Genomic DNA, 11666 nt, shown 5'->3' with positions numbered 1-11666 from the left:
TTTTTTTTTTCTGAGTTAAACATGTACTTGGAATAGACCAAGAAATTTGATTTCCTTGGTTTTTGCCCAGAAGAAATGAAAACTTAGGTTCAAACAAAACCCTATATGTGAATGTTTGTAGTGGCTTTTTTCATAATTGTCAAAAGTTGGAAACACCCAAATGTCCTTTAACTTGTGAATGGACATACAGACCGTGGTAAATTAAATACTACTCAGTAATAAAAGGAACTATTGAAACATGGATGAATCTCAAATGTATTATACTAAGTGAAAGAAGTCAGACACAAAATATATGATTCCATTTATATGACGTCCTACAAAAGACAAACTGTAGGAACAGAAAGCAGATTCGTGGTTGGCAGGGGCTAGGAGAGATTTACTACAAAGGGGTGCAGGGACATTTCTGGGGTGATGATACTGTTCTATATTTTGACTATATTGGTAGCTACACAAATGTATGTATTTGTTAAAACTCATAAAACTGCACACTAAGAACTCTGAATATAACTATATGAAACTGATATCCCAATACACCTGACTTTAAAATAAAAAGCCTGTACTTCCAGGGAGCTTTCTAGGAAGGTAGAAACATTCTGAATCTGTGGTGGTTACATGCGTATATACATATGAAATAATTCATGCAGTTGAACATTTAATATTTGTACACTTTATATACACCATTGAATGTATTTCACATCTTATTTTAAAAAATAAATGATAAAAAAAGTCTGGTTGTACCTTATACTAGCAACAACAGAGAGAGAGAGAGAGAGAGAGAGAGTGTGTGTGTGTGTGTGTGTGTGTGTGTGTGTATGAGGGAGAGAAAATAGGATGCTGAGGAAAAGGATCAAATGACTGTCTACAACCCTGTTGGGATGGATATGAGACCTTGGGTATGGTGCTTGATAATGGCAGAAAGAAAGGCTATGGCCACCAAAGACAAATGTCACCAAAGTTGAGGTAGAAGGCAGGACTCAACTCCAGTGTGGGGCTGGGACACTGGACCAAATTGAGGACCAGCTTTCCATAAGGCACACCCATCAGTGTGCCATGGCAACATCCAGAAGTTATCACCCCTTTCCATGGCAACAACCCAACAACCCAGAAGTTACCACACTTTCCTAGACATTTCTGCATAAACCACCCCTTAATTTGCATATAATTAAAAGTGGATATAAATATGAGTGCAGAACTGCCTCTGAGCTGCTACTCTGGGCACAGTGCCTCTGGGGTATCCCTGCTCCGCAAGGAGCAGTGCCTCTGCTACTGCCGTACACTGCCACTTCAGTAATAGTTGCATTCTAACACCACCAGCTCACCCTTGAATTCTTTCCTGGGTGAAGCCAAGAACCCTCCTGGGCTAAGTCCCAATTTTGAGGCTTCCCTGTGCTGCATCAATGTCATAGTCTTGCTTAAGGCTGACCATTTGTATCAACATGTATTTGTTTTTCCCCTATCGCTTCATTCAATTCTGCTTCTGACAGCTGCTCTTCCATTTCTAGTGATTTCTCCAACCCATCTCTGCTGAGAAGGAGGGGCTGAAGGAAAAGGCCTGAGCTATGAGGACACAGATACCAGGGTTCAGACCTCGGCTCTAATACTTACAAGTTGTATGACATTTGGCAAACTTCTCCATGTATTTTCATCTGGTGTATTTCTTCTCTATGAGTCATTCATGTACAGAGAAGTCTTAGTACCTTGGGGATCTTCAGGAACATTACACACCTCTCAGCAACAACTTTGGAACACCCCGTTTCATACTAACGCTCCTTTTTGAGCATTTGAATGATTTCTGCAGCATAATTTTTGTAGCAATAATAGTGAACCATAAAAACTCAATGGCCTCATTATCAAGTCATCTGCACAGGGCCAATTGATTTGGATGATATCAATTCTCTTAATCCTTCCCTGGAGTGCAGTGGGGCAGAGTCCTGCTTGCTTATTTTACACAGAAGAAAAACTGCTGCAGCTCCTAGGCACCCCAGCTTTGTTCCTGGAAATACGAGGAAGTGCAAAGGTGTGACATCCCTACTGGCAATCTACTGTATTCCCATGTGGGCATGGTGAACTCTCCTTTACATGGATTGCAGGAGCACCTCCCTGACTGCTGAGGTCCTGGGGAAAGGGAACTTGAACACCATCCGGAATATAGGAATTTTTTTATGGGGGGAATGGTGAATAGACAGACAGAGTTCATTTCCAGATTTTTATTCACTCTAAGCTTTTCAGATTGAGTGTCTCTGGGGTGCGCATTGTTGAGCATCTTTACACTTCAGCCTGCTGCCATCAAACCCTGGACTTTATCCCAGAACTACAAATGAGATCTCAGCCCTGGAGTTGTCTGTCATGAGCCTCGGGGCCTGCTTTGCTGTGACTGGACACTCTACCATCTGTCTGTCAGCTTTGAAGCGCTTCCCTCTTTTGTCCCAGGAATGCAATTAAGCAAGTTACTTGGAGCTGTGCCTTCAGTAATCTTACTGGAGGTTTACACAGTCATAGGGTGAGTTAACAGGGCAAGGGTTTAATCAGTGAGTTGGATGAGGAAAGTATTTTGTTTCTTGGCTTAGTTTTGCATGGTAGCATTTGTCTCCATATGTAAAGAGAGTGCAAGTTACTATCCTGCCATCTTCTATACCGTATTGAATTACCAATGTAATTGTAATCAGCACTTCTGGAAAGTGCTGATGGCCTATTTTGTACTTGTTTGTGTTAATCAATGTTAATTACAAAGCAAGCACAGGGGTTAACGAATTATAATGGGCTTAATTAAGCTTGACAGTAACAAATGACATAACCTTTATGTTATGGCCTGGTTAAAGTAACAAAAAAAAAAAAAAAAAAGGGACAAAATAGACCAGAAAATCATCACACAGGAATCCATATTCATATACTGATTACCTACAGGAACAGAATAGTGTAATGAATTTATTGGTTTTGCTAATTGTCAAGTTAAATTTTTACCACACTGGCACTACTAGGAGTACAGAGAACTATTAGGCCTGACTTTTACCCTCAAAGAATTTGTAATTTTGTTGGAAAAGAGACACAGAAAACCAAGTTTTAAAATGGTCCAATGAGTCACAAGTGAGTGATGCCTACCATGTTACAAAGCATTTGGAAGAGACAGGGATCACCGTGGGTTGGTGCAGTGGAGGAAAACTAGGGAAGGTAGAACTCAAAGAAAGAACTCGATGGAGGAGAGGAGGGAAGTAGGCATTCTTACTGGATGCATGGGTGGAGCAAAGGTCTGGAGGTAGGAATGCAAATACTGTGTTCAGTGAGCATGCATGCTTCTGTGAATCTGCTTCATTGATTCAAGTGCCACAGAGGGGTAAGGAAAGTGTCGTCCACAGTCACACTACCTGGTCTGAGCCTTGATCTCCCCGTGTATGGAGTAAGAAATGACCACAAAGACACTTCCGGCGACCAACTACAGCTGCAAAAGCCCTTGAGCGGGGCCTTTTCTCACTAGATGAGATAGGATGTATTTGGATGCAAGCAATAACACACACACCCTAAACGGAATGGCTTCCAGAACAATCATCTGTTTACTGCTCCTAAGTCTACTGGTCAGCTTGGTCGTTCCGCTGGTCTGGACGGGCTCAGTTGTTCTGGGCTGTTCTCACTCATACATCTGATGACTTGGTGGAGGTTGGCTGGTGTGAGGTGGCCCCACCCACATGTCTGGTGGCTGGCTGGCTATTGGTTGCAGTGCTGGATTTGACTGGGACACACCAACATTCAGCAGGTTAGCCTGGGCTTGCTTACATGACAGCAGCAAGTTTCCTAGAGCCAGGGTTAGGAAGCATGCAAGGCCTCTGAGGCCAAGGCTTAGAAACAATATGAAGCCAATTCTGCTGCATTCTGTGTGCCAAGGGAAGTTCCAGGGCCAGCCATATTGAAGAGGTGAAGAAAGAGATTCCACTTCCCATTGAGGGGAGCTGCAAAATGACATCGCAAGGTATGAGTCCAGGGAAGAGAAGCATTTACAACTATTTTTAAACTTTACACTGTGCTTCAGGTAAAGAGGCTTTCTCACTATTCCAGAAGCAGGACTTGCTTTTCCAACACTAAACATTTGTTCAAGGAATTTCCTCTGCTTTAGAAGTCACCTCCTCACCATTTTTTGGATTCAAATCTGTCCCTCCTGCAAGACCGATCTCCAAAACTAATTCATCCATGAAACTTTTCCCTATCACTTTAAATAAATATGGTTTCTCACTCTTTCGAAGTTAAAATGAGGCTACAGACTCTACAGTCTATCAGTTTTGAACTATTTATGACCATATAGTTTTATATATATGGTTGCATATAGTTATATGCAATTGAAAACAATCTTTTTTATCTTAGTATATAAAATGACTATGATTTAGGGTGATAGCGTCTATTAAATTGAATCTAATGTGATTTCTTTATTCACTTTTGCTATAAAAGAAAGCAGGCATTCATGGCTACCTGCCTAAAGCTTTACTAAAATTACTTAGTATGATTTTTGCAATTATCTTTACTGTGATTTTGGAGCTCAGATTTTCTCTCTAGCCCCAAAGTATACTTTTTCAAATTATTCCTGCTTTTAATGTTTAGTATTTTAGAAGATTCTAAATATACTTTAAATTTTGTGACTTAGAAAATGAAAATCGTAGGCCAGATGTGGTGGCTCACACCTGTAACCCCAGCACTTTGGGAGGCCAAAGCAGGCGAATCACTTCAGGCCAGGAGTTTGAGACCAGCCTGGCCAACATGGTGAAATCCCGTCTCTATTAAAAATACAAAAATTAGCCAGGTGTGGTGGCAGGCACCTGTAATCTCAGCAGCTTGGGAGGCTGAGGCAGGAGAATCACTTGAACCCGGGAGGTGGAGGTTGCAGTGAGCCAAAATAGCACCACTGCACTCCAGCGTGGGGGACAGAACAAGACTCCGTATTAAAAAAAAAAAAAAATGGTGCTGGGTTTGGACTTGGTATCTGTGATTCCTGTCTCTGGTACTACTATTTATTATACATTTATTTGAAAACCAGGAAAACACTTGTTTTTCTCATTGGCTCACCACATAGCTCTTAAATTCAACTTAAGTCCCTTGGTGTAAGGCACTCCTGTAGGAGACACGAAGTGTATCATGTGATATAATGCTTCTGGTGAGTACTTCTAGCACATAGGGAAATCGATGGGTTTATGAAGTGTCAGTTATATCCTTTGTCCCAATTTAAGCGTGCCAGTCTGATGTTCATCAAGATTTTTTAAAAGTCATGTTTGTAAGAAAGTAAATCAATTTTATTCCTCAGAGGCTAGGATGAAGAAAAAGCATAGCTCATGAGAAATACAGTATTTTTCTTCTGATAACAGTATTCCCTGATGATTCGAATATTTTGCGGTGGAGTGAACATTCTATTACAGTGCTATTTTGCGTCGAAATGAAGAAGCTAAGACTCAGAGAGCTTAAGTCACTCAAAAGTTTTCGGCCGTTAAAAAAGTTTTCAAAATAGAGATTAAAAAAAGATTTGAAAAAACGTTTTAAAAAAGAGATTGCTAAACATCAGAAAAAAATTTCAATAATAAATGAAGACCAAAATAAACTACATCAAAACAAACTAAACAACCACATCCCCCACCCCACAATCCCGCCATGCACATATGCATCTTGAGACCATTTGGGTTTTAACCCAGATTTCAGAATTTTCTCTTCTCCTTCCCATCACAATTCAGCCTTCTTAGAAAATAAAAATGTCGGCCGGGCTTGGTGGCTCACGCCTGTAATCCCAGCACCTTGGGAGGCAGAGGTGGGTGGATCACGAGGTCAGGAGTTCGAGATCAGCCTGTCCAACATGGTGAAACCCCCATCTCTACTAAAAATACAAAAATTAGCCGGGCTTGGTGGTGGGCACCTGTAATCCGAGCTACTCAGGAGGCTGAGGCAGGAGAATCGCTTGAAACTGGAAGGTGGAGGTTGCAGTGAGCCGAGATCGCGCCACTGCACTCCAGCCTGGGCAACAAGAGCAAAACTCTGTCTCAAAAAAAAAAAAAAAAAAAATATATATATATATATATATATATACACACACATATATATGTATATATACACAATAAAAATAAAAATGTCTTTTATCCATCCAATTGAATTTTAAAATCATAGATTCTTAAACCTTTTTTATGCTGTGGACCCTTTTGGTTGTTTGGTGAGAGTGACATTTTCAGAATAACATTTTAAAATGCATAAAATAAAATAAATGGGATTACCAGGAAAATCAATTATACTGAACTATAACTATTAAAATGTTAGAAATAAATGTGATCTTAAGGTAGGTTTGTTATTTAGTGGCTCTCTTGAGTACCCACCCCTCCTTTGCGGGGCCCTCCCACATTGCCTGGGCGTGACCATGTGACTGCCTTTGGTCAATGGAAGTCCAGCAAAGGCTTGTGCATAGGGCGTGCTCTCCTGGAGAGATGTCTCGCCGCCGCAAGAAATCTGGAACCTGGTCTAAACTTTTTGAGGATGAAAAAGCAAAATGCACCAACTTTTCCTCACCCCAGCTGAGCCTAGATCCCAGCCACAAAGCCCGGGTGACACCAGCAACCCAAAGAATTGAGAGAAACAATAACCGGTTTTTGTTTTAAGCCTCCACATTTTTGGCCATTATTTTTATGCATCAGTACATAACTGATATGGATCCCTGAATTCTTACTGACCTTTTAGGCCTTGGATTTACAGCTTTTTTTTTTTTTTTTTTTTGAGATTGGGTCTCACTCTATCACTCAGGTTGGAGTACAGTGGTGCGATCTTGGCTCACTGCAACCTCCGCCTTCCGTGCTCAAGCGATTGTCCCACCTGAGCCTCCTGAGTAGCTGGGACTACAAGCACACGCCACCATGCGTGGCTTTTATTTTTGTTTGTTTTGTTTTGTCGTAGAGACAGGGTTTTACCGTGTTGCCCAGGCTGGTCTCGAACTCCTGAGTTCTGGCAATCCATCCTCCTCGGCCTCCCAAAGTGCTGGGATTACAGGCATTAGCCACCGTGCCCGGCCTAGAGCTTCTGTAACTGTTTTTCACTATCAGTTATTTTAAGCTCTCACAGTTTGCGTAGAGGTCATCTACCCCCTGGCTCCTTGCAGGGAGGGTGGCAGCCGACAGCATCTTCACTCCCCGAACGTGCTGGAAATGCCACGTCTCAGGCTTCCCCTCTGACTTGCTCATTAGAAGCTGCAGTTTCACAAGACCGCCAGGTGATTCCTTTAAACATTCAAGTTGGCAAAACACTTTAAAGCAGGCACACTAAAGTCTGAGAAGATGAGCAAACCCCTTATCTTATAATAATGTTCCCTTTCAGAAACTTCCTTCACGCCCCAATAGAAATATTTTCTGCTAAGAAAGTGCCCGTTCCGTATCGTCTGTGATCATCAAGCCTTACTGCCTCCTATTGAAAAGCTCCAGGCATGCTGTTTGTTGTCTAAAGCGGCTGCCGGGCTGCGATGGTCCGTTTTGTGCCAGACTGCAAAGTCGTGGATGGAAAGGGGGCTTATAAACACGTGTAGGTTGTTGGAATTACATTAACGAATGAATGAGCAAAACCTTCTAAACCACCGACCAATGAAACCCCGATACAGAAAATCGCTGTCATGAGTAAGTTAGCACTCCTGAAGAGTTTGAATACTGAACTGGCCAGAGTCTGCGCGCCGACGCCCCCCAGGTGGCCGGAGTGACCCGGAGCAGGCGTGGCGGTCTCTCAGCCCCGCGCGTTGGGCCCGAGCAGTTTGTCCCCACGCAGCTCCCATATAAGGCGGGCCCCTCCCCTGCCCCAGCCAGCTAGGTCGCCGCGCTGGCTCCCTGGCGGCTTCTCAAACCAACCCGCCGCTACTGCGCATGCTTGGCCAGCTCGCCCGCTCCTTAATATCCTGCTCCGGGTGTTCCTGCCACCCGTTGGTCAAATTCGAACCCAGCTCTGCTCCAGACAGAGGGAAAACCCAGTGATTTCCGGGCTCTAGAAACAAAGGGAGGCTATGATTCCCTGCTGGCCCTAGGGGTCCAGGGAAGGTTATGGAAAGATAATTCTTTGTGTAAGCGGGTTGCGTATTTGCAGACATCATCCCACTTGATGCATTCACCACTCTATGCCGCTGTTCCTGATTTGCAGATGAGGCAAGAAGCCTCAGAGGCGCCCAGTAATTCAGAATTACAGGCTGACAAGGCTAGTGTTGGAGCTAGGACTTAAAAACAGGAGTTCCGCCTCCATTCCTTGCGTCTCCCATTATAGATTGGCTTCCTAGAATGGCTGCTCCTGTGGCTCGCAGGTGGGCTTCTGGGTGTGCGCAAACGATTTCATGCACGCTGGATTCACTGAATGAATGCATTTACCTTCTACACAGGAAGGGAGGTGGAGCTCACTTCTACCAGAGGCCCTAAGCCTTAAGATACCAGTTGTCGGCCTCGCGCGGTGGCTCACGCCTGTAATCCCAGCATTCTGGGAGGCCAAGGCGGGCGGATCATTTGAGATCAGGAGTTCGAGACCAACCTGGCCAACATGGTGAAACCCCGTCTCTACTAAAAATACAAAAATCAGCCGGGCGTGGTGGCACGCCCAGCTACTCGGGAGGCTGAGGCAGGAGAATCTCTTGAACCCGGGAGGCGGACGTTGCAGTGAGCCGAGATCGCAGCATTACACTCCAGCCTGGGTGACCGAGCGAGACCCTGTCTCAAAAAAAAAAAAAAAAAAAAAAAGATACCAGTTGTGATCGCCTTTAACTCCCTTATGATTAAAACTAAAAATTACTAAAGTGTACAAAAGTGCAAAACAAGTCTAAATAAGGTTTGATTCTAGCCAATATAATGACATTCCCGCACACATTTAAAACATCCAACACCCTATTAATTTTCGTTTATCGGTATCCCGAGTTAAGGGGTCCAAAACATACGGTCGGACCTCCTTAGGGTAGCAGAGAAGGCCCTAGCGGAGTTTGCCACCAACAAGCTGTGATCATCTCTGCGCCTCAGTTTGTTCGTGTGTAAAATGGATGCGTTAACTCATGCTTGGCTGGGTGAAGCCAGGTCCTTGTTAAGGGCTGAAAAACTGGCTTTGGTCACCTGACCCCAGGACTGTGATCCTTGCCGCTGGCTTTAAATTGCTGCGATCCTCTTCTCTCCAGTTGTTCAGGCCATGAGGGTGGGTTCTAGTTTTCCTGAAACCATCCGCCCCGGGTCGCCCCCATAACCTCTGCGCCAAGGTCCACAACGTGGCCTTTCCAGACTTGCAGATCCCGGAGGCTGCTTCCAGGCCCCGCGGCCCCGCCCCTCTGCACCGCCCGGCCGCCGCCAAACCGCGGCGCATGGATCACGCGGGCCGGAGCCGCTCTGGGCATGCTCAGTGGCCTGGCAGGTGGGGCCGCCGCGGAACTCCAGGTCCGGCCGGGAGCAGAGGGGCGGGGGCGAGAGGGAAGTGGGCGGGAGCTGCCATCTGAGTAGCCAGCGTCGCCGGCGACCGCGGAGTTCTGGGCTAGTGGGACCCCGCGCGGGCTGGTTCGGGATGAGCGATGGCATCGGTCAAGGTGGCCGTGAGGGTCCGGCCCATGAATCGCAGGTGAGTGGGGCCGCCCGCGCTCCGCCCCCTCGTCGCGCCCCGACCCAGAGGAAGCCTGTTTCCAGCTCCCCCAAAGCCAGCCTGGACTTAAAAGTGTCACCGGCTGGTCCCTGGCCCACCGGGCCCAGGCTGTGGCCTCTGGGGGCCTGGAGGACTTCGTGCACTGCTGTCCCGTTCACATTGCCCTGGAGAGGACCCTGGTGGTAAAGGAGAAGATTCTATTAACTGTCTCCATGCTATTAACTTGAGATGTTCTTGTTCCCTCTTTAAAAAAGCATCAAGGGAACGTTACCATGAAGATGTGAAATAGTTGGGGGGAAGGTGAGAGTGCTGAGGGGGGCACCACGAACTGTCAGGTGAACCCCTCATTTCTACCAACTCAGAAGTTCTCTTAACAATTAACCATGCTACTTTTTAATCTTTCAGTTAGAGATGATTTTGATTCCCTGAATGTCTAATCGATAACTTAGCAGTTCCTAACTTCATGTTAGAGAGTGGATGGGAAAACTTTGACAAAGTCCTGACTCCTAGAAAAAAGTCAGGGACGCTTTACACGTGTTTGAAATACTCTGATATTAAGAGAGAGGAAGAGTGTTACACACAAAATTTAATCTTGTTATATATTTCTACGAAGTAATGCTTTTCAGAATCCTTCTCTTCATTCACTGAAAAATAGCCTGTGCTCCCTTTTCAATGACCTCTTTTTAATCAGTTTAGAAAGTTTCTTTGGAAAAGTTACTTTTTAAATTGGTTTGACTTCAAAGAATGAGGTAGAAATGGGATGTGTCCTCCAAGGTGACAGGCAAGGTTCACACAGAGCCATTTGATTTTATTGACTTCTCTACCAAGTTGGTGGATATTTGACTTACCATAGGGCCTTTTTGCTTTTGTCATATCCTTGTGGAGGTTAATGTTTGGTAGTTCTGATGCCTGATTGGGGCAGCCGAAGGCCATAAAATCAAAAGATTTCCAGAACCTTATTTGACTCATCTAAATCTGTTTCTTCTCTTGGCAAGTAGGGAATCATTATTTTGGTTTGTAATCATTAAAACCCAATGTTTTCAGAATCTGCTTTTTGTGACTTTTGAGTTATTTCTAAAGCTGTTTAGAGTAAGAGTTTGACTTTTTTGCTCTAAGGGAATATTTTTGTTTCTGTGTACATTCCATCATAGAAGATAAACTTTAGAACGATTTTTCTTTATTATGGATTTTCATGTGTATAGAAGTTCTTTTTCTTTTTTGGAAAAAGGTGAACACATGCTAGAAAATTGTATTGTGTAACTTTAGAAAGTATTTGTTAGGCTGGGCGCGGTGGCTCATGCCTGGGAGCCACTTTGGGAGGCCGAGGCGGGCGGATCACAAGGTCAAGAGATGGAGACCATCCTGGCTAACACGGTGAAACCCCTTCTCTACTAAAACTACACAAAATTAGCCGGGCGTGGTGGCGGACGCCTGTAGTCCCAGCTACTCGTGAGGTTGAGGCAGGAGAATGGTGTGAACCCAGGAGGCAGAGCTGGCAGTGAGCCGACACCGCGCCACTGCACTCTAGCATCAGTGACAGAGCGAGACTCCGTCTCAAAAAAAAAAAAAAAAAGTATTTGTTAAGCACCTACCAAACACATAGCATTACTCTGGGTGCTGTCTGGGATACAAGGGGAATGAGACCTGGTGAGCCATGGTGAGAGAGGGATTATGTACTGGCATGAATCTTGTGAAGTATTGGGCCTGCTGGGACAGGAACTGTGAGTTCAGTGCCTTGCCAGTGTAGGCCTGGAGCCCAGGTACATGGAGGGATGGCAGGAAATAAGTCCAGAGGCCATGGGCTTTGGGGAGGCAGATTCGCGTGATGTTATTTATATTCTCAGTAGAGAACTCTGGTGGTGTCAAGATTGAGGTAAGAGGCAGGTGATTAGCAGTCTGAGCCAGAGATGAAATTGGAAGGCAGGATAGTTACAGGAAGACCATTCACTGGCAGAATTGGCAGGATTTGGCAGCTCACTGGATGGGAAGAAGGGGGAAGAATGCGAGCGTAGAGTCATTAACTGAGATTTGATGCTGAAGGAGGTGAACAGGTTTGAGGAAGGTGGACAATGAAGTTGGTA

The 11666-nt window shown here is 44.8% G+C and overlaps 1 protein-coding gene and 1 long non-coding RNA gene across 6 annotated transcripts in view; one reads left to right on the top strand and one right to left on the bottom strand.

Moving 5' to 3' along the window:
* Positions 1-2911: 2911 nt before the first annotated feature.
* LOC134729681 (uncharacterized) lies at positions 2912-6821 on the bottom strand. Its single transcript, XR_010110972.1, has 2 exons — positions 6684-6821; positions 2912-3941 (listed from the first exon to the last, which is right to left on the bottom strand). It is a non-coding gene; the product is annotated as an uncharacterized LOC134729681 (long non-coding RNA).
* A 2494-nt stretch (positions 6822-9315) lies between these two features.
* KIF16B (kinesin family member 16B) overlaps positions 9316-11666 on the top strand; it is a 302734-nt gene continuing 300383 nt past the window's right edge. For 3 of the 5 annotated variants that reach the window (XM_003810588.6, XM_055105088.3, XM_003810587.6), the window contains exon 1: positions 9316-9564. In XM_003810588.6, coding sequence (XP_003810636.1) covers positions 9518-9564 — 47 coding nt within the window. In that variant the 5' untranslated portion in view covers positions 9316-9517. The remainder of the gene's footprint in view (positions 9565-11666) is intronic. The other 2 variants (XM_034947658.3, XM_034947657.3) reach the window with 1 other exon arrangement.

This window comes from Pan paniscus, chromosome 21 (assembly GCF_029289425.2).
Source record: "Pan paniscus chromosome 21, NHGRI_mPanPan1-v2.0_pri, whole genome shotgun sequence".
Lineage (NCBI taxonomy): Eukaryota > Metazoa > Chordata > Mammalia > Primates > Hominidae > Pan > Pan paniscus.
This window is presented reverse-complemented; position numbering and strand designations above follow the sequence as displayed.